The sequence below is a fragment of the Oncorhynchus mykiss genome, chromosome 1 (genome assembly GCF_013265735.2).
Source record: "Oncorhynchus mykiss isolate Arlee chromosome 1, USDA_OmykA_1.1, whole genome shotgun sequence".
Lineage (NCBI taxonomy): Eukaryota > Metazoa > Chordata > Actinopteri > Salmoniformes > Salmonidae > Oncorhynchus > Oncorhynchus mykiss.
In genome coordinates this window covers 28,901,373-28,924,664 of record NC_048565.1, presented here as the reverse complement: position 1 = coordinate 28,924,664, position 23,292 = coordinate 28,901,373, and the positions used below count along the sequence as shown (strand labels likewise).

Below are 23,292 nucleotides of genomic sequence, written 5' to 3'. Positions count from 1 at the left end.
ATAGACAGATATACATCTTAATAATATAACTATAAAGAGGCTACCTGAAACGTATCCTTCATTTTTCATAGCCTTTAAAAACTTGTGTGTGGTGTGTCATAACTTATTCATCACATCAGGTAAGATATAGTAAATATTGACCTGATATGGTCTAGACAGGAAGAGCAAAAGTAACCTCAACTCAACATGTATTTAATACCAAGAGCTGTATAATGCACCCATCCTTAGTTCTGTCAGCAAATAGGTTGATCTAAAGAAAAGGCGTCCATAATAAATAGAGAGGAAAGGTTTTTACTGGACCGGGGACAATCCTTCTCCCTGCTGAATATGAAGGGAAAACACTGCATAGATTCGTGGGATTTGTTCACTGGGGAAGAAATGCACAATTTGAGAATGTTTGCGAGACTGGAACCCACCTACCGATGTCAGAGACCTATGCAAGACTTGCATCACAAGTGGGATAGACAAATATCCCAGGTATTTGGGAAATAATCTACCTTAAAACCTTAAAAGAATATTTTTAAAAAATCTCATTTTCTGCAGGTGTAAACAAAGATCGTAAAAAAAATAGCTAGCAATATAAACAGGAGCTCTGTGAACAGGCTGTCCTCTGTGACCCTGACTGGGTCTCTGCTGCCCACACTGTGGGAAAGAGAAAAGCTCAGAGCTCCTTACCTTTCTGGCAGTGGTTGGATGTCCAGCAGCGAGAGTTAAAGTTGCCGTTAAAGCTGGTCTTGATGCACTGAGCGTTGTCCTCCGTGATGCCTGGACACACATCACCACACTCTTTGGATTGCTTGTTCCCCGCAATGAAGTTGTTAAACTCTGCGTCCATGATGAGAGACCAGTCCACAGAGTCCAGGTAGCAGAGCTCCGGGTTCTTCTCGATCCGGATGGCCCCTCGCGTGATGTTCCTCAGGTTGTACAGGCCGATGTCCTTCAGACTGGTCATCTCAAAGATAACCAGGGCATAGTTGTAGAAGAGGTTGCGTCCGTGAATGACGTTGAGGTTGGGGAAGAGCGTGCTGAGGCTGTCCAGGCCGGAGACCCGGAACAGGAGCAGGTAGTCGGTGATGACGGTCAGCTTGGGGAAGCTGAGGGAGCGGAAGAGCTCCTGGTTGAGGTTGTTGGTCTTGTCTCCGATGAGGAGTATCTGCAGGAAGCCCTCCACCACCGTACAGTTCTCCAGACGCTTGAACTCACTGATGTCATTACGTATGTCAATACTTGGACCACAGACTGGACAGAGAAAGGGAAAGAAAAATCACACATGACATAATTATTACACATCTTAGTTTATCATTTTAAAACACAGTATTTGTTTTTCCTTTATTCAATGTACCTAAATAAAATGTACCATTTAATTTGATTTTAGAATGTATTTATCAATTTGTCTGCATACCGATTCATTGTGTTAATCCGTTTACCATGTCTATCATGTAAATCCAATTTCAAGTATTTTCAGGTAGTGACCTGGCTTAAAGGTTCACTGTCAGCCAGTCCCAGACATACTGTAAGATGACAGCACCAAAATAACAAGCACAGCAGCCATTAATAGGATGTAATCTAATCTTCTTGAGATCATCTCTGAAAATATCTGGACTTGAAAGTGCTTAAAACAGGATGTCTTATGTTATGTTGTTCTCTTCATGTACAACAGTTTATTTTTGCTTTTGTTTTATGGACATAACTATTCATTTTACTGTGACAAAAGAGAGAGACAAACAGACAGGGTCATCTGAGGTGAGTGTGCTCTTCATTCTGAGCAGGCGTAGGAAGTTCTCTCTCAATGACAAGGGTCAATATTTTGAGATTCTATTGCTATATATTTTGGTAAGATCTGGGACCCTAGGTTCCTCTCCTTTACCGGGATAACCCGTGTTTAAAAAGATCCCATCCATCTTAGCTCAGCACACAGAAAACAACACACGAAACCAAAGTCCCCGAAGTTGACTATCTCTCTCATACACACACACTCATACACACAGACACCTTGATCTATTATTCATTAATGACAATCATCTCTGCTTTTAATTGTGTCTGTCAATTACTCCAAGTGGGAATGGATACAAGCATACATAATGGGATATCACCACTGAAAGACTGCTATGATAACAAACCAAATAAAACCCAGTCCCTGTTTATCTAAGTGTTTCATGGATAACACTAAATGTACTGTCAGAATGTAAACTAAACTATATGTCCCACATCTACCTGTATTGGCTGTTGCTTGGCCCCTGTCTCCCTATAAACCCAAGATAATCCTTTCACTGTAACACTTGGAGCAGGCCATCTCCTCTGGGTGTATTGATACGTACAGTATGTAATGATGTAATAATGATTTCTTCTAACAGTCCATTCACACCAGGGAAGCAGAGCTACATTGAAGCCATGACATACCATGGAATGTGCTACGATTCTCAGGACTGTAGTACAAAGGCAAAACAAAACAAGCAGTATTAACATATGCCCTTTCACAGTAGGAGGGAGACCTGCTACACTCATTACCAACTCCCTTTTCAAGGCAGGTATTGGTCAAGGCAGTAATGTGTGATATAAAAATTTTAAACACAACAAAAAAAACATAGAAAACCCGACAGATCTACAAGAGGTTTGAAATGCTACTTGGAAGGTGAAGTAATCAGTAGGAGAAATGTCTTGACATATGAGCTCCTTTGGCTAAACCTGTAATGTTCTTACAGAGGCTTAGGACACCCTCTCAATGAGTGTCAGCGTCACAGGGCCTGTGCAGTGACAAATAGTCCTGCTTTAAACCGCCCGGCCCTGATCCATGTCAACACACCATTTAATTGACGCTATGTTTTCTGCTAATTTCCACAAAGTTGAACAATAAACTAAACTGTATCTAACCTCACATTAATGACCATAACAAAAGCTTCCCAGTTGAATCATGTTGATCTACTGCTACTTAGATTTGAATTTTATTGAAATTGAATGGAAGCCAAAAGATGCCATCTCTACTTTCATATGAATGACATCCATAGAACACATACTGCACCACAGGCCAAACATTTACTCTCAAATTATTTCTAGCAGTAGGCTAGCCTAAAAGAGATTCAACTTCAGTAATGACAAAATATCCTGCTTGAAGTTCCTTTTTCAATCTATCCTGCCAAAAATAGTGAGCACATTGTTTATCAGGATGAATGGACTTTATTTTCTCCTGTCAGTGTGGTAGACTTTTTTCAAATTTAGAACGGAAATGATTACTCCCGTTGAAAATAGTATTTGCTTTCTCCTATCGACACTAAAGCTCTGGTGATCCACTTCTGAGCCACCAAGCTGCGTGTCCTCTTTGTTTCATTGAGAATTTCCCTGCTCCTCGACCAGCCAGAGAGAGGGGAGGAGGGGTGGAGCAACTCAAACACAAAGACTAATTTGTTTGTTAAGTAAAGAGAAACTCTTGGCCTCACTTCCTGTTGGAGGCATTAATAGAATCAGGGGGAGTCTGGTGGGGAAGAGACAGGAGCAGGGGCAGTGGTGGATATTGTGGCAACGGAGGAGATAGGGTTTCTGCCAGGCAAGACTATCTGAGGCCTTGCTCTTGATGTAAAACCCGTCGGCGATAAAAGGAGAAGGTGAATTAAATTATTTTGGAACGCTATTGTGGCAATTACATCTGCATTACTTGCTCTTTGGGGTATTAGGCTCAGTTCTGTATAAGCACTTTGTGAAAACCGCTGATGTAAAAACGGCTTTATAAATACATTGGATTGATTGATTGACAAAAGACCACACTAGCAGAAGAATGTATAATAGTACTAGTAAACCTGTGACAATCCTCCACTTGAACATGTCGCGACATCTCTGTTCTCAAACCAACATAACACCACATCCTCTTCTCCCACATAATGCCAACAAATGGGGAAAGAGAGAGCAGGAGAAAGAGACTCCTACTCCCTCCTTTCTCACACACTTGTTATAGTCATTAACTGTGTTAAGCACCAGGAATTCCAATCATTTCCTTGGAAAAGGCTTGAGTAGATCTGCTTCAAAGGTAAGCCATCGGGGATCTGTGCATCCTGCTAAGCCTGATCCATATGTTGTGATGGGCTATCACTTAATAAGCAATAAAGGTGAATTAAGGTGCATTACACTGGCATCCCTTTTGATTGTATTTTAAATCTAAAACAATCTTCATATTTGTCCAAATTCATTTGAACAGAGAGTATGGGGGAAATTAATAAAATGCCAACCATGACAGGAGTCATTTCCTATTGTTGTGTAACAGCTGTCTCTGGCCACTGTCCTCACAGTGGGATAAGCACACATAGAATAAAGTGCTTCTTCCTGTCCCTTTGCACTGTTCATACTGCTGAGTAAACACACGTATCTCCAGCGTGTAATGGAATCCAGCGGCTCATGGTTATGATTGATAACCTTGCCCTGACCTTACATAGGAATGTCTTCCACACACAGTCATACACACACAAACAAACACACACACAGGTGACCCTGTGAAAGAGTGAAATCAAGACATGGCCATTGCGCAGCATATTGCTATCCTCAAACAAAGTAAAAATCCAAGTGTAGTAAACCACTTGACTATCACAATATATCAGCCGCAATCTTTTAACAGATAAAAAAATGCACATTCTGTGTTAACTGAACTTTCACGGTTAAGCTGCGTCCCATAACAGGAGAGGAAGTCAGTACCAACTCAAGATCAGTATCTGTTAATCAGAGGTTACTGAAACCATTTAAAAGATCGTTATGAGACCATTCTCAGAATGGGATTAATTGTATATTTTCCTGCTGTAAACTCCAGAAAAGTTGTTAAGAGGAGGAAGTATTTTCTTGGCTCTGAAATGTAATGTGATGGGGAAAAAACACTGGGGCTGGACCTTGTTGAATTTACTCACCCACAAGTTTCTGTCCATCAGAACACATTATGCTATCCTGTACACTTTTCAGTTCTAGTCTATTTTTCACATAGTTTGTTTTTCTCAGATATGCAGACTAGAGGTAGACCGATTAATTGGAATGGCCGATTAATTAGGGCCGATTTCAAGTTTTCATAACAATCGGTAATCAGCATTTTTGGACACCGATTATGGCCGATTACATTGCACTCCACGTGGAGACTGCGTGGCAGGCTGACTACCTGTTATGCGAGTGCAGCAAGGAGCCAAGATAAGTTGCTAGCTAGCATTAAACTTATCTTGTAAAAAGCAATCAATCTTAACATAATCACTAGTTAACTACACATGGTTGATGATATTACTAGTTTATCTAGCTTGTCCTTGTTGCATATAATCGATGCAGTGCCTGTTAATTTATCATCGAATCACAGCCTACTTCGCCAAACGTGATGATTTAACAAGCTCATTCGTGAAAAAAGCACTGTCGTTGCACCAATATGTACCTAACCATAAACATCAATGCCTTTATTAAAATCAATACACAAGTATATATTTTTAACCCTGCATATTTAGTTAATATTGCCTGCTAACATGAATTTCTTTTAACTCTTGCATTCTGTGCAAGCAGAGTCAGGGTATATGCAGCAGTTTGGGCTGCCTGGCTCGTTGCGAACTGAGTGAAGACCATTTCTTCCTAACAAAGACCGTAATTCATTTGCCAGAATTGTACATAATTATAACATAACATTGAAGGTTGTGCAATGTAATAGCAATATTTAGACTTAGGGATGACACCCATTCGAACAGTTCCGAATAAACGTTAAGTTTTCGAAATGATAGTTTCCGGATTTGACCATATTAATAACCTAAGGCTCATATTTCTGTGTGTTATTATATTATAATTAAGTATATGATTTGATAGAGCAGTCTGACTGAGCGGTGGTAGGCAGCAGCAGGCTCGTAAGCATTCCTTCAAACAGCACCTTCCTGCATTTGCCAGCAGCTCTTCGCTGTGCTTCAAGCATTGCGCTGTTTATGACTTCAAGCCTATCAACTCCCGAGATTAGGCTGGTAATACTAAAGTACCTATTAGAACATCCAATAGTCAAAGGTATATGAAATACATATGGTATAGAGAGAAATATTCCTATAATTCCAATAATAATTACAACCTAAAACTTCTTACCTGGGAATATTGAAGACTCATGTTAAAAGGAACCACTAGCTTTCATACGTTATCATGTTCTGAGCAAGGAACTTAAAAGTTAGCTTTTTTACATGGCAAATATTGCACTTTTACTTTCTTCTCCAACACTTTGTTTTTACATTATTTAAACCAAATTGAACATGTTTCATTATTTATTTGAGACCAAATAGATTTTATTGATGTATTATATTAAATTAAAATAAAAATGTTCATTCAGAATTATTGTAATTGTCATTATTACAAATATACAGTGCCTTGCGAAAGTATTCGGCCCCCTTGAACTTTGCGACCTTTTGCCACATTTCAGGCTTCAAACATAAAGATATAAAACTGTATTTTTTTGTGAAGAATCAACAACAAGTGGGACACAATCATGAAATGGAACGACATTTATTGGATATTTCAAACTTTTTTAACAAATCAAAAACTGAAAAATTGGGCATGCAAAATTATTCAGCCCCCTTAAGTTAATACTTTGTAGCGCCACCTTTTGCTGTGATTACAGCTGTAAGTCGCTTGGGGTATGTCTCTATCAGTTTTGCACAACGAGAGACTGACATTTTTTCCATTCCTCCTTGCAAAACAGCTCGAGCTCAGTGAGGTTGGATGGAGAGCATTTGTGAACAGCAGTTTTCAGTTCTTTCCACAGATTCTCGATTGGATTCAGGTCTGGACTTTGACTTGGCCATTCTAACACCTGGATATGTTTATTTTTGAACCATTCCATTGTAGATTTTGCTTTATGTTTTGGATCATTGTCTTGTTGGAAGACAAATCTCCGTCCCAGTCTCAGGTCTTTTGCAGACTCCATCAGGTTTTCTTCCAGAATGGTCCTGTATTTGGCTCCATCCATCTTCCCATCAATTTTAACCATCTTCCCTGTCCCTGCTGAAGAAAAGCAGGCCCAAACCATGATGCTGCCACCACCATGTTTGACAGTGGGGATGGTGTGTTCAGCTGTGTTGCTTTTACGCCAAACATAACGTTTTGCATTGTTGCCAAAAAGTTCAATTTTGGTTTCATCTGACCAGAGCACCTTCTTCCACATGTTTGGTGTGTCTCCCAGGTGGCTTGTGGCAAACTTTAAACGACACTTTTTATGGATATCTTTAAGAAATGGCTTTCTTCTTGCCACTCTTCCATAAAGGCCAGATTTGTGCAATATACGACTGATTGTTGTCCTATGGACAGAGTCTCCCACCTCAGCTGTAGATCTCTGCAGTTCATCCAGAGTGATCATGGGCCTCTTGGCTGCATCTCTGATCAGTCTTCTCCTTGTATGAGCTGAAAGTTTAGAGGGACGGCCAGGTCTTGGTAGATTTGCAGTTGTCTGATACTCCTTCCATTTCAATATTATCACTTGCACAGTGCTCCTTGGGATGTTTAAAGCTTGGGAAATCTTTTTGTATCCAAATCCGGCTTTAAACTTCTTCACAACAGTATCTCGGACCTGGCTGGTGTGTTCCTTGTTCTTCAAGATGCTCTCTGCGCTTTTAACGGACCTCTGAGACTATCACAGTGCAGGTGCATTTATACGGAGACTTGATTACACACAGGTGGATTGTATTTATCATCATTAGTCATTTAGGTCAACATTGGATCATTCAGAGATCCTCACTGAACTTCTGGAGAAAGTTTGCTGCACTGAAAGTAAAGGGGCTGAATAATTTTGCACGCCCAATTTTTCAGTTTTTGATTTGTTAAAAAAGTTTGAAATATCCAATAAATGTTGTTCCACTTCATGATTGTGTCCCACTTGTTGTTGATTCTTCACAAAAAAATACAGTTTTATATCTTTATGTTTGAAGCCTGAAATGTGGCAAAAGGTCGCAAAGTTCAAGGGGGCCGAATACTTTCGCAAGGCACTGTATATATAAAAATCGTCCGATTAATCGGTATCGGCTTTTTTTGGTCCTCCAATAATCAGAATCGGTATCGGCGTTGAAAAATCATAATCGGTCGACCTCTAATGCAGACAAATGTGAGAGCCTGATGAGCAGTTGCAAATGCAGTGGACCAGGTCACCTCCATCCCTCCGAGTTTAATGTAAGATGGCAGCGCTGAGGAGGGCACGAGTCTTGCCGGTTCCTGCTCAACCTTGGTTTGTTTTTTTATACTGTGCTCAGATGTTAATTCTATTCTGAGCCATGTACTTTATGGTCGTATTCTTATCTTTTCTTATTTCTTATTGCTGTTGCATTGCCGAGAAGGAACCTGCAAGTAAGGATTTAATTAGACGGTGAATACCAGGTGTATCCTGTACATACGACTAATAAAACTTGAAACTTGTCCCTCACACCTGACACCTCAACTTGACTTAATCCCTCACATGCTGGAAGTCATCTGACCAGTGGTCTGGTGGGCCACTTCCCCTGCATGGTCCTCACTTCAAAAGCACAGGTTCAGATATCAGACCCAGACTAGTAACACAACACTGTCACCCCCTTACACACACTCCAAACCCTTATCTCGGCCCGACTGCAGCATGGCAGAGAAGGGGTAAACACACACATACCTGTCGTCTTTTAAATATAGTTTATAGTCACGTTTAATGGGTTTGCACAATCAGGTCACATTCCAATACCACTTAAGTTTAGCAGTTGAGCTATTGAGGCTGAAACATTACCTCCCCAGCCATTTGAAACGACATCCACAGTATGTTGCAGCTTATTTATATGGTTTGTCCATATCAAGTGTTACAAATCAAAGAGCTGCACATTACCAAAGAGAGGAGGTTCCCCCAGAACAATCAGAAACATTATGAAAGTCACTGTTTCAATATGGATCTGGCCACAGTCTCTTGATCTGCGGCCTGTCACTGTGCAATCTATTAGAAGAGATAACATTTGCAATCATACTGCAAATTGTACAATACTCCATGGGCTATTAAACCCGTGGCCCACAGTACATGATCATGTATGCGTCTGGCCAGAGATTGCATATGAGCAAATACTCTTGACAGCCCACTTTAAATAAGTGTTTAATTAAGCATTGTAAACCTCAGCTGGCGGCCTGGAGAGGCCGTAGGAGAGGATTTGACTGCACTCTCATAAACTAGCACAGTGACACACTTTCCCATCCCTGCCTGCACAGTCCCTGTCAGGCTGCCTGCCATGCTGTGTGGACTGCAGTGAGAGAGCAGAGCTGAGCACAAGGCACACACACACAGGCATGCAAACTGCGCTGACTCCCTCGCTGGGGGTGAGACACGATATGCCGGCATCATTGCCCCCTTAGCGGAACCAGGGCTGAGGGATGGGCAGAGGCATAGTGGGAAAGACCGAGCACTTCCAGTCACGAGATAGAGTGGGAGTCTTATAGGAATGTGCATCTCTCCTTTCATGAATTATTTGATACACATCTAGATACATGGGCTCTGATACGATACAGGAACAATACGTTTTAGTCTGAAACGATTCAGTGTACGATTCGGTTTGATTAGGAGAACGAATTGATGCGATTCGGTTCAATTCGATGCACACAATTTTTTTTTGAATGAACACATTACTTTCCATTTTAAATTAATATCTGCTGATGATGGAAGCTCAGGACTTGGGCCTCTCTGAGCTGGATCGTTCTGAGATTACTTTTCTAAGCTGTGTGTGTGTGTGTGTGTGTGTGTGTGTGTGTGTGTGTGTGTCAATGTCAATGGTGTGTGTAGGCACCTGAGCTGAGCCATAGGTCAGACTGAGCATCTACCACCCCACTATAAGATACCACCCAACTTTCATCTGAAATCATCTTCACACAATGATTAACTTGTCATTTTTGCAGATAAATTTTTTTTCTAGATAGTACTATGTTAACATTTACAATTACACCGAACCCAAACCAGCCGCACGCGTGCGCCATCTTGCGCAAATTGGTTTTGTCCCCCCACATCGAACTTGATCATGACACGCAGGTCATGTATATAACCAATTATATTAATTTGGGGACAGGTCGAAAAGCATTAAATATTTATGGAAATTTAGCTAACTAACTTGTCCTATTTAGCTAGCTTGCTGTTGATAGCTAATTTGTCCTAGGATATAAACCGTGAGTTGTTATTTTATCTGAAATGCACAAGGTCCTCTACTCTGACAATTAATCCACAAATAAAAGGGTAAACCAAATATTTTCTAGTCATCTCTCCTCCTTCCAGGCTTTTTCTTCTTTGGACATATGGCGATTGGCATCTAACTTTCATAGTTACCATGACTACCAACCGAACTCAGTTCATCTTTCAATCACCCACGGGGGAATAACCAATGAGGAGATGGAAGAGGCAGGACTTGCATCGTGTTCAGCTTCACAAATAGAACTTACTTCTATTTTAGCGCTTGGCAAATCAGACGCTCATTGGCGCGCACGAGCAGTGTGGGTGCAAAAATTGAATAACATGAACGTTTACATTTATTTTGCAACGCAAGTGGTGCGGTCAGCATGTTAGAAATTAGTAGGACAGGACTATCGCGTGTGGTTTATATTGTTTTTGGAGGAGGGGATTTATTCATCCTAAAAATAAATATCAGGTAACTTACTGCATTTCAACACATTTTAGCATGGTGCAGAGACAAAAATTGCTGTTTTATAACACAATTCTATACATTTTGGGCTCCAGAGTGGAGCATTGGTCTAAGGCACTGCATCTCAGTGCTAGAGGCGTGACTATAGACTCTGGTTTGATTCCAGGCTGGAATCGAACCAGGCTTTATCACAACCGGCCGTGATTGGGAGTCCCATAGGACAGCGCACAAATTCTTATTTACAATGATGGCCTACCCCAGCCAAACCCTAACCCAGATGACGCTGGGCCAATTGTGCACTGCCTTATGGGACATAGTGAAGACATCAAAACCATGGAATAACACATATGTAATCATGCAATGACCAAAAAAGTGTTAAACAATTAAAACATATTTTATATTTGAGATTCTTCAAAGTAGAGAATGTCAAGCGTGTGCAAAGCTGTCATCATGGCAAAGGGTGGCTACTTGAAGAATCTACAATATAAAATATATTTTGATTTGTTTAACACTTTTTTGGTTAATACATGATTCCTTATGTGTTATTTCATAGTTTTGATGTCTCCACTGTTATTCTACAATGTAGAAAATAGTAAAAATAAAGAAAAACCCTTGAATGAGTAGGTGTATCCAAACTTTTGACTGGTAGCGTACATTAAATTACTCTTGAACGTTGTAATAGTAGAACGCACAAGGTGACATTTTTAAATTGAGTAGTACATCATCAGTATTCCTCTTGTCATGTCAGTCATTGTATACCGCAGAGAGCTATTTATAACTAGTCAGAAATGTCCAGATCAACTAGCTCATGTCAGCTAACATTTTTTAGCTAGGCTTTTTAGCCCGTAGATTTTGTAGTAATGTTCGAGTTACTCAAATATCACATGAATCCACATTTAACATGGCAAAATACATTTTTTAAAAACCTGCAACATTTTCTATGTACCCCATGACATCATGTGCATAATTGCAGGAAATAAGCATTAAACCTGCAACATTTTCTTTCCGCCAACAAAAGGTGAACAATTTATGTCATGAACAGTGCTTGCGCCCATATGGCACGAGCTCGCGCAGCGGGGGCGTGGGATGTTCCCCAATGCTGGAAGGGGGGTGTGAGTGAAAACTTTGCAACCCCTGGGCTACTGAACTGAAGGAGAGGACGCATCAATTCAGTCACAAAATTGATTTATTTTCGGAATAAAACAATAGAAGTAAAAAACATTAATAAACCGGTGATTCGTAACGTTTGATTCGGTTTTCTTTCCGATGCATACTTATTTTGGATCAGTTTGGGGTCCCGCAAACCGAATGCATTTGCATCTTAAACATTTGAACCAGGGATTGATGCGTATTGGTTAATCATTACATCCCTAGAGTCTTACTGTCTCACCCATGAGACAGAGAGAGAGGATGCATTCATGTCTGAGTCACTAGCCCAAGCCCTAGTCACGAGGACCACTGCATCACAGTCCTCTGTACCACTCAGCCAAAGGTAGAGAGGGAGCGTGGATGTCAAGTGCAGAGGAACATCTAACCCCCATTCTGTGTAACCTTGGTGACAGCTAATGCCATTCTGCTTTCGAGGAGGAATGGGTCCTGTCGTAACTATGCAATAGAAATGCCAGTGTGTCTGTGTTAAACAAGAGCCAGCAGTCACAGGACATGAACAAACAGAGGAAGCTGAGTCTAACAATACGCACACACAGTGAGATCTGTCTTCATTCAAGGCCATCCAGTTGAGGATAGCGTCATTACTCTAAATTGTGATTTTAGCCCTGAATCCCACACTTCACTTAAACCTTTACTTGAGCTGCAGCAAAGAGGCAGCTGAGTAAAATGATGAGTCATGCTAGCCAAAAGGAGTACCTCAAATAGTGTGTGTGTCAGAGTGTGGCTGGGACTCGATAGGAGCATCTGTCTGCTGCCAGGCCAGGCTGTCCAGAGACCGCCCGTGTGAACAGCAAAGACCAATAAAACAGTTCACAAACTCTCTACTCTTTCAATCAACAAAACCATGTCTGTTTCCCTAGTGGGAGTATTTTTGCACATTCTATTTCCAAACACCAACTTTCTCCTCTCTCTAACTCTCTCTCACACCTTTTCTCCCTCTCTCTCTCTCTTGCTCTCTCTCTCTCGCTCTCTCTCTCTCGTTCGCTCTCTCTCCCTCCCTCTCAATGTATCATTGAGCCTTGTTTGCTGTATACTTGGAAGCAATGGCATGGAAAGTTTACTGTGGTGAGAGTTAAAAGCGAACTTAATTAAATTTTATTAGCGTGGACAGATTATTAAAATGCATAGGGTAGAAAGTATACAAGACTTGATGGAGCATGGCCATTAATTTGCTATGCCCGGAATAATTGTATATTCTATGCATAAAATATAGCCCTTGATTAAATTTTGCAGATTTTTTAAACCCTTTGGGAAATGGGCAATATCATAGTAAAATACATGTATATTCTGTACCCTGTATTAGAGGTCGACCGATTAATCGGAATGGCCGATTAATTAGGGCCGATTTCAAGTTTTCATAACAATCGGAAATCTGTATTTTTGGGCGCCGATTTGGCAATATTTTTATTTTTTTTTAATTATACCTTTATTTAACCAGGCAAGTCAGTTAAGAACACATTCTTATTTTCAATGACGGCCTAGGAACGGTGGGTTAACTGCCTCGTTCAGGGGCAGATTGACAGATTTTCACCTTGTCACTTTTACTTTCCAATACTTTGTTTTTGCATTATTTAAACCAAATTGAACATGTTTCATTATTTACTTGAGGCTAAATTAATTTTATTGATGTATTATATGAAGTTAAAATAAGTGTTCATTCAGTATTGTTGTAATTGTCATTATTACAAATAAATAAATAAAAAATTGCCCGATTAATCGGTATTGGCTTTTTTGGTCCTCCAATAATCGGTATCGGCATTGAAAAATCATAATCAGTCGACCTCTACCCTGTATATTGTAAAAACAGATTGGCCGGCATCAACAATAATTTAGGGTAAAAAAAACCTTTACCATGAAATGAAAGTGACCAAGGTTTGTTGCTCTAAGTGAAATGGTAAACACAGACTTGTTTACCATTATCTTGGCTGTATTGGTCTGACACCTGAAAGTTCTGAACTTGTCTCCAGTCCTCCTACACATGATGGTGAGCTATATGTTGAGAAACTCCACCCATGGCTTGAGGGACTGAAGTTCAATGGAATCCCAAAGTTCAAGATTAAAAAAATGTCATGCCCTTACAGAGGCGGTGGGACTCTGCCGTGCTCAGCAGGATGCTGAGAAATGCCCCACTCTGTGATTCACAGTGGCGAGGACACTGGCCTGACCACACTGGACAATAGCTCTCAATTGTTTGTTGTTTGAGTCCTCCTCCTTTTTTAATGCTAATTGAGGTTGTTCCCTGTTTCCTTTCCATGTCACAATCATCTGCAATATCCCACATCCCCTTCCTTTCCTCGTAGCACAAAACACAGCCGTTCTCATCAATTACATCCACAGGGCTACACACACTAGCTAGTAACTATACAAAATCAACCAGACATCACATAGATAAACAAGCACCCCTCCTAAAGAAGCCAACTGTCAGTTTAATTTCTGATAGATACCCATACTCACTTATAACGTAAATGCAACCACCAAAGTACTACAGATATAGGCCTCTATCAAAAATAAACAGCCGACAACCAATAAATAGCAACTAACAGACAGTAGCAATGAAGACTGTACTTACGTATAATCTGTGAGTTGTAATGTTATTGTTTAACTAATAAACAAATGGCACCCCCTTATTGAGCAATTCTGAACATTAGTTTCTGAAGGGCCTTAATGTATTGATTTTAGGGGTGTAACGGTTCACCAAACCCACAGTTCAGTAGGTATTGTGATTTTGGGGTCACAGTTCAGTTCGGTTCTGGTACAGGGGGGAAATGAAATGCCAACAGTTACTGTAGTTTTACTTGTTTGTTTTTGTTGTTGATGGGTGGTCACTGTTAAGTAGCTCTCTGTAGACCTGAGGGTCCATCCATCTGTGGTATGAGCAACACAGGATGCATTGGCCAATTCATTGACAACTTCGGCTTCAACCTGCTTATATAGAGCAGGTACTACATGCTTGCTAAAATGGGTCCGAGAGGACAATGTTTGTAACGTGGCTCGAGCACTTTCACAAGGTGCTGAAACCCCTTATTCTTCTCAACCACCGTGAATGGGCGCATATCCACAGCTATAAACATACATATTGCTCTTGTAATTTCTTTGTCCCGGGTCAGAATCAGCTGCAAAGGGCTGCTTGAGTGCAGAGGGGAGACGTAGTTGTGTTGTTTTTTTGCGTTTCCATCTTGCTCCGCAGGTAGGAAAATTAGAGTGATGTCGGTGTAAATGCATCAACATGTTTGAGGTGTTGGCAGCTGTATAGGTTATTCACGTTGAGCAGTGGCGAAGTACTCTGTCCAACGCTATTAAATCTACTGGGAAGACAAAATGTTCCCAAACTGGAGATTTAAACAAAGATAGAGAATCCTCCTGGTTCATCGACCCCACCACTCACCATCGTACAGAACTAGTTCCCGGCTGCGGCTCACAAAAGGACAGTATGAAATGCACCAATTAAGATTTGAATTTTGATAACAACGTGCGCATAGGCTCTCGTTGTTTTAACGGAATAGCCTGAATTTTTGTCAGCTCAGATTTACTCAAGGCATACAACACAGCATAAGCATAGCCTATAGGCCTAGTGTTTTTAGTTTTTATATGAACAAAAATATAAACACAACATGTAGTGTTGGTGCCATGTTTCATGAGCAGAAATAAAAGATCCCAGACATGGTGTGCACAAATTTGTTTTCATCCCTGTTGGTGAACCTTTCTCCTTTGCCAAGATAATCCATCCACCTAACAGGTGTGGCATATCAAGAAGCTGAATAAACAGCATGATCATTACACAGGTGCACCTTGTGCTGGGACAATAAAAGGTCACTCTAAAATGTACAGTTTTGTCACACAACACAATGCCACAGATGTCTCAAGTTTTGAGCAAGTGTGCAATTGGCATGCTTACTGTAGGAATGTCCACCAGAGCTGTTGCCAGATAATTTCATGTAAATTTCTCTATAATGAGCCCGCTCAGTGTCGTTTTAGACTATTTGTCAGTACGTCCAACCGGCCTCACAACCGCAGACCACGTGTATAGTATTGTGTGGGCGAGCGGGTTGTTGATGTCAACATTGTGAACAGAGTGCCCCATGGTGGCGGTGAGATTATGGTATAGGCAGGCATAAATTACAGAAAACGAACACAATTACATTTTATCAATGGCAATTTGAATGCACCAAAATACAGTGATGAGATCCGTAGGCCAATTGTCATGCTATTCATCCACCACCATCACCTCATATTTATGCATGATAATACACGGCCCCATGTCGCAAGGATCTGTACATAATTCATGGAAGCTTAAAATGTCTCAGTTCTTCCAAGGACTGCATACTCACCAGACATGTCACCCATTGAGCATGTTTGGGATGCTCTGGATTGACAGCATGTTCCAGTTTCCTTCCATAACCAGCCATTGAAGAGGAGTGCAACAACATTCTACCGGCCACAATCAACAGCCTAATCAACTCTATGCGAAAGAGATGTGTTGCGCTGCATGAGGCAAATGGTGGTCACACCAGATACTGACTGGTTTTCTGATCCACGCCCCTACTTTTTTTTAAGGTATCTGTGACCAACAGATGCATATTTGTATTTCCAGTCATGTGAAATCTATAGATTAGGGACTAATTCATTTTTTTCAATTGACTGATTTCCTTATATGAACTGTAACTAAGTAAAATCTTTGAAATTGTTGCATGTTGCGTTTATATTTTTGTTTAGTATATTTTTTATGCATTCATTCGGGTTCCCAGTGCGGACTGAACTGACTCCCCGTGTTCGGTACGAATATGTGTACCTTTACACCCCTAATCGATTTTGCAGGAGACATGATTCCGTCACTGTTGGGTCACTTTGCTCCACCACATGGTGTTTAGCCTTAGAGACTCCACTAAGTTGCTTAACAGCAGTCAAACTCAAACATGATCAAAGTGAGCTGTTACAGTAGCCTACATGTTATTAATGGTCACAAACTGGGCATATACTCAATTCAGAGGGGACACAGTCTTCAGAAATGCATTGAGCCTCATTAGACTTTTCCCATTCCGATAATACATGACTGGATTAAACATTTGTTATATTTTCTATTTAGTTAGACACCTCCACCTGTCTTTACTGGTGTAAACGAATGAGACAAGAAAATTGGATACTGCGCAAACCTTGCAAAGCTTGCTCCGAAACCTTATTACATTTGACCCTTTATTCACTCTCCAAAAACACCTGACCCTTCTTGAAGGCTGGCTGGAAACTGGGCTCCAAATGATGATGTCAGAAGCTATAGCAAAGCCCAGTTGTCTTCTCCACTAACTAATAAGCCATTGCCTTTTCATAGCCTTCTCAAAACATCATGAAGCACACTATTAACATAACTCAGCACAATTGGAAGATGCTATGACAGGTTGCAGGAACCAGGTGCCCAGGTTCCCTGAGCTGTTGAGGGTAACCACTAGAGCAAGCAATAGTTAATGGCTGGCAGGTAGCCTAGCGGTTAATAGTGTTGGGCCAGTAACCGAAAGGTTGCTGGTTTGAATCCACGAGCCGACTAGGTGAACAATCTGTCAATGTGCCCTTGCGCAAGGCACTTAACCCTAATTGCTCCTGTAAGTCGCTCTAGATACGAGTATCTGCTAAATGACTAAAATGTTAACTAATTGCAAGACAGATGAGGTACAGGAAATGTAAAGAATAATGCTGATCTGACAACAGCAACAGTCCTCAAAACATTGATATTTTTATGCTATGGAAAATAATCCACATCTTTACAAGCTGCTCAGTCCTTCAAAGTCAGTGTGGTGCACTTGTGTGAACTATGTATAAATTCTTTAAAGAAAATAGTTGAGAACTGTCTATTTCCTTGACATAGAACATGCATGTGGATAAGACTGGAGGCATTGTCAATAGAAATAGGACTGAGTAGCAGCTCAATTGTACATTTAATTTAGCAGAGAATGTCTGCATTTCATATGCATTCCACCACTTGTTTGCCTACTCATGGCATATAAACAATCATTTTGGATACTTGGGTATCCAATGACTTTATCCTTGTTTCTGAAAAGGCCTACCCCTTTTAAGAGGTTGCATACACTGCAAAAAAATATATATAGTAGTTTCAACTAATTATTATTAAGTAACTGGTTCCACAGCCTGTTTTAGTTTACTAAACTTTTCGGTCAAAGTGTTACCTGAACTTAAAAATTTTAGGCTAAAACTTAGCACCAACTTGAGAAAACTTAGGCAAAAATTATGTCTTTGCTGAACTTGTCTCATATGTTCATTCAACTAGACAAAATATTATTTGGACATTTTCACACAAAACAAGTCTGTGCAGTAACACACACACAGTGCTTTTGACATACAATATTTTCAACGTACATATTTGACACACATGATTACATTGTGCATGTTCATATTCAGTAATTATTATTCAACATGTTTGCGATTTGAACTCGACTACCTTTTGGTTCACAGCATTCCGATCTTTCTTCTACACCACCATGTCTGTGTCAATTAGCAATTCATCTGACTATTCTCTCATCATTGATTTGATTGACTTATTAATGAAATGTGTTTTTTTTTCCTGTATATTTGCCTAATGTTGTTGGGGAATATTACTTTGTTTTAATGTTACTCTTTAATAATACTTTTACTTGAGTGTACTTTTAACAGAGCTGAGATTTACTTTGAAGTGCAAAGTATAGCAATACAGATGAAATCAGTCATTGACAAAGAATTGGTGGCATAGCAGGAAGATCGGTGTGCCGTGAACCAAGGGATTATGAGCTAAAATCCCAGGTGAGGAGATGTTGAATAATAATTACTGTATACATGCACAATGTCATGATGTATGTCAAAGTGTGTCAAATATGTATGTTGAAAACATTGCATGCCAAAAGCACTGTGTGTGTGTAACCTGTTCCACAGCATTTTTTAGTGAAGATGCCCAAATAATAATTTCTAGTTGAGTAAGCATATGGGACAAGTTGAGCAAGCATATGAGACAAGTTGAGCAAACACAAAACTTTAAATCGACAACATTTTCTCAAGTTGGAGCTAAATTTGGGCCAACAAAAAAATGTTACATTCAGGTAAGACTAATTCAAAAGTTGAGTAAACTAAAAAAACAGCTGTGGAACCAGTTAGGGTTCTACACGGAACCAAAAGGGGTTATTCAAAGGGTTATTCTATTGGGTCAGCCAAAGAACCCTTTTTGGTTATAGATAGCACTTTTTTCTTCTAAGACTGTACCTTTATTTGAAGGCACTGAAGTGGATAAAGAGACGCACTAGTCCTTTGTATAGGCTATTGTAAACTGGAGAAAAACTAGGCTTATTTCATTTAACACAGTCCTCCAGGATGTGACATCAGGTCCTATATGCATTTTTTGTCGCTAAAATAAAAGGCCAAAAGCTAAGATAAACCAATAGGACAGTATTTACCTATACTTTGCGCGTGCATGTGCATACACATAATGACATTGGTGGACTCGGAAACCGCGCGCTACCACCACCGCTACGAATGCAAAATGGCCACATGGTCAAAGTAGTAGGCTAACCTTCATCCATGGATTCATCCTCGTTCGTTTGCGGGAAAGCATCATTATAAAGGCTCACATTTTTACGGGTGTAGGCCTAATTCATTGCTAAAATATATGAGCCTGTAAGATTGAATCAAAATCAAAAACATATAGGCTAATATGTTTGTGGGCTACTGTGGAAAAATCAACAATCTCAAAGCCTAATGTGATATATGTTTACATTGTGCAATGTGACCATATTTTCAGCTATTTCCATAGCTAAATCAAGCTAGATACGGCATTATTTTTTTAAATCATCAATTTGCTTTTGCTATTCAGCCTACTCCCAAATTAATTCATCTCTGAATTGACGTGAGGCTGGCGATGAAGCCTACAATAACATGTAGCCTAGCATGTAGGCCTATGTATCTCTTTACAGTCATGTGGACCAAAACAAGATACTAGTACTGTAGTCAGACCAACAATACAGCTGTAACTAAATAATAATAACATAAAATAGCTACAATGTTAAACCATTGGCGGAAAAACATTGTTGCATTGTAACGGCTCGCATGAATGAGGATAAACCCGAAGAAACCTGACAATGTATACCGTATTATTTTGAGTAGGACATCACAATGGCACTTACTTTCTCCATTTGCCGTCCATAGGTAGATAGTGGAGACAGATAGCGTCAGACCCCAAAACAAGGTCAAAGTATTCCTCTCTGTCCCAGATCTCATTCCTGATCAATTAATTATTCACCTCTCTAAAAAGCAAATAACTTAATTCCAAAATAGTGGAAAAGGGAGATGATGCCACCGAGTTCACAAAAAGTAAAAGAAAAAAAAAAAAACGTGGTCCAGCAAATAGGCTACACTGTTTGACAGGTAGATACAAATTCGTGTTCAGAGTATAGCCTACTATTTTTCCAAGTTTTGTGTTTTGGTGGAATTATATATAGCCTAGGCCTATATATTTTAATATATATATATATATATATAAGATTAAATAAATTAAAACAATTCGTTATTCTTGCCAACGACACAATGATTTAAGGATTGCTGGCAAGACATTCGTGCCACTGATTTCACTCGACAGATGATGGTAATCCGCATCCTCAGTCTCCATTTCTTGAAACCCCAGTAATTGTGCGCAGGAGTTTTTATGACTCGCAATCGAACAACGTTCACTTGTAGTAGACCAAAGGGAATTCCAATCTTCTATCATTCATTTCCGTCTGAGTGATGAGAATTAGAAGGAGAATCTACGGCCAGTTCCACAGGGTGGTGGCTGAGATGGGAAATGAATGAGAACGTAACTCCGTTCAATGAGCCTTTCCAACAGGGCGCAATCCAAAATATCCTCCACAACAGAAATTGTTTCACCAATCTCACCCCCCTTTTCTCCCGCCCCCTGCACTGTCTGTTTTCGCCGTTAACGCAGTCAATCGTCTCCTTTGCGGCTGAAAAAAATACCTATGCCACGCAACAGTAGACTATCAAGTTTAAGAGCTTCGGTTGGGGTGTAGTATGGTATACTTGCACCAAACTCAAGCTTCCGTTATGTCCTGTGAGCCATTTATGGGTGATGATGTGTATTTTTTAGTTTTCCCGTATAGCTCCAGTAAGCAGCAATCCTATCACTTGCCCTCGTTGTCGGTCTCCAGTCCGTAGAATCACTGCTGTAAACAAGAGTAAGCTCCGCTCACACAGAAACACATAGCACTAAGCATACGGCAAGTCACGGAGAAAAGCTGGAATGGAGCAAGCAGCCAATGACATGGATAACCAATGTTAAGGTCATTATAAATGTAATTTAGCCTATTAAAAAAGATGCATCCCTCCAAAACAAGTGTAACAAAAGGTTATAAATCGTTTGTAAACGGTTAATTATAGCTCCAGTTGTATAGGCTACATTTGTAAATCTGTAATAAACATTTGTGAGATTGTTATTTCTGAATTTGCCAAATTGTGTGTTGATATATGACCAGGCTACTGTTATTCATTATTAGGCTACTTTTATTATTGCCCGTGCAGTCATGGGCAAGCACCATAACAAACACACAGTTTCAACCAATGTGTTATAACTGTGTATTATATTTACATTACATTTATAATATCTTAACTAGTAATTAAGAGTTTAGAATCTGCATACAGCTAAACCCTTTACATACCGTTAAATCACGTAGCCAATGGTGTTGCCTTAAATTAAGCTATTTGCTTTGATTGGTGGTCATTAGGTTATAACGTTCCATATTCGTCTATAGGGTAATAAAAGCAAAGTAAATATACATTATTCTGCCTACAGGCTATATCTACTTTCCATATATTATATTGTGTAGTAGCCTAATAAGTGCGATATATGGAAGAAGAGCTCATTTACTTGTTATTCCCTGGGAGTAGTGAATTATATAACAGTTGCCTAAACGTTATTTTAAATGTAAAAACACTTTAGAATCCAGCTCCCTCTGAATTCAAAATAGGTAGCCTAAGTCCTATGTCCGGGATAAACATTTAGCAAGCAAATAATTACAATCACAGTAGGCTACAACATTTTATTATTGGATGCATTGTGTTTACAATGCAAAACAATTTGTTATATTAGATTATTGGTAGGCCTATAAATTTACACCGAACATATAAATAGCCTAGCCTATGCTAGTCTATTTTCCGCAGTGCCCGTTTGATTCTTTCGGGATATGTTGGTTGTACATGGATGGAAATGTAGGTTTATATAGTTTATATAGCCTACCTTTATGTTTGGAATTAAATGTTTATGATTATTGATTCTAGTCTTATAATAGACTGCCGTATGTGTTGTATAGCCTATATTGACCATGTTCAAATAGATAATCTTACCCAGTTCCACATTTTTGATGTGCACGTACAGTACTTTGCCTGACACACCATAGCCCAAAGGGAGTAGTAAAATCCGCCATGGAGTATCATTCAAATGCACGGATTGGACTCAATATTAGCGTTCATTCATCTGTGTTCTCTCTCTCGCTTGTTTTGTATTGATAGCGCGCAATGGGCAGGGCTCAAATAATTAATGTTAGTTCTGCAAAAGTAACATTATAATTTGAATAGGATACAAATAATAAAACAGGTCACAAATTCTTATTTTTAACTTGGGGTGTTAGCTTATAGATACGTCATGCTTTTTGTTTCAAAATTCAAAAGGCACTTGCACTTCTGAGCCATCTATGTTGCAGGTGCATGCTTTTTGTTTCACAAAGTTTCACTTGTTTGCATTTGTTTCATAACGTATTTTATTTTGCAGCATATTTTGTTATTTACAAAATATTAGTACATATTTTTTATAGTGTATTTGTTCAGCAATAATAAATAAATGATGTGGAGAATCAGGGCCGGACTAACAACCTCCAGGTTGTTGAAAAAAGGTGCCGTTTTATCATGTTATTCTAAACATTTTGTCAAGAAGCTATGAGAAAATGTTGCAGTTTTAAAGCTAATTTCCTGCAATTCTACATTTTTTTCCATGATGCTGAGAGAGAATGTTGCAGTTTTATAGCTAATTCCCTGCAAATCATTACATTAAGCTATCTGGGTGGCCCCAAACCTCCAATAATGTTTTGATATGTAATCAATTAGAGTTACTACTCATTTATTTTTATGAAGGCATTCTCATTAGAATGTGTGTCTGTCAGAATACATTTGAACAGACAGCATGTATTTTATGTTAATAAATTCATATTTCATAAACAATTATTTAATTACACCTAAGCAGTATATATACACAGTGAACATCAGTGCCCTCTCAAAAACCGTTGGTGCATGATGCCACTGCTCAGGTGTAATTCAGTCATTGTTTATGATATATGAATTTAACAATTGTATAAACATAAAATACATACTGTCTGTTCAAATGTATTGTGACAGACATAGACAGTTGAAGTCGGAAGTTTACATACACTTAGGTTAGAGTTATTAAAACTTGTTTTTAAACTATTCCACAAATTTCTTGTTTAACAAACTATAGTTTTGGCAAGTTGGT

General features: G+C 39.5%; 1 protein-coding gene across 1 annotated transcript in view; it reads right to left on the bottom strand.

Annotated features, from left to right (window-relative positions):
* Positions 1-20,974, bottom strand: part of LOC110520661 (insulin-like growth factor 1 receptor) — a 162,408-nt gene extending 141,434 nt beyond the window's left edge. Inside the window, exons 1-2 of the mRNA XM_021598084.2 lie at positions 19,922-20,974; positions 676-1,239 (exon numbers count right to left, since the gene is read on the bottom strand). Of these exons, the coding sequence (XP_021453759.2) occupies positions 676-1,239; positions 19,922-20,015 (658 nt within the window). The 5' untranslated portion in view covers positions 20,016-20,974. The remainder of the gene's footprint in view (positions 1-675; positions 1,240-19,921) is intronic.
* Positions 20,975-23,292: the final 2,318 nt, after the last annotated feature.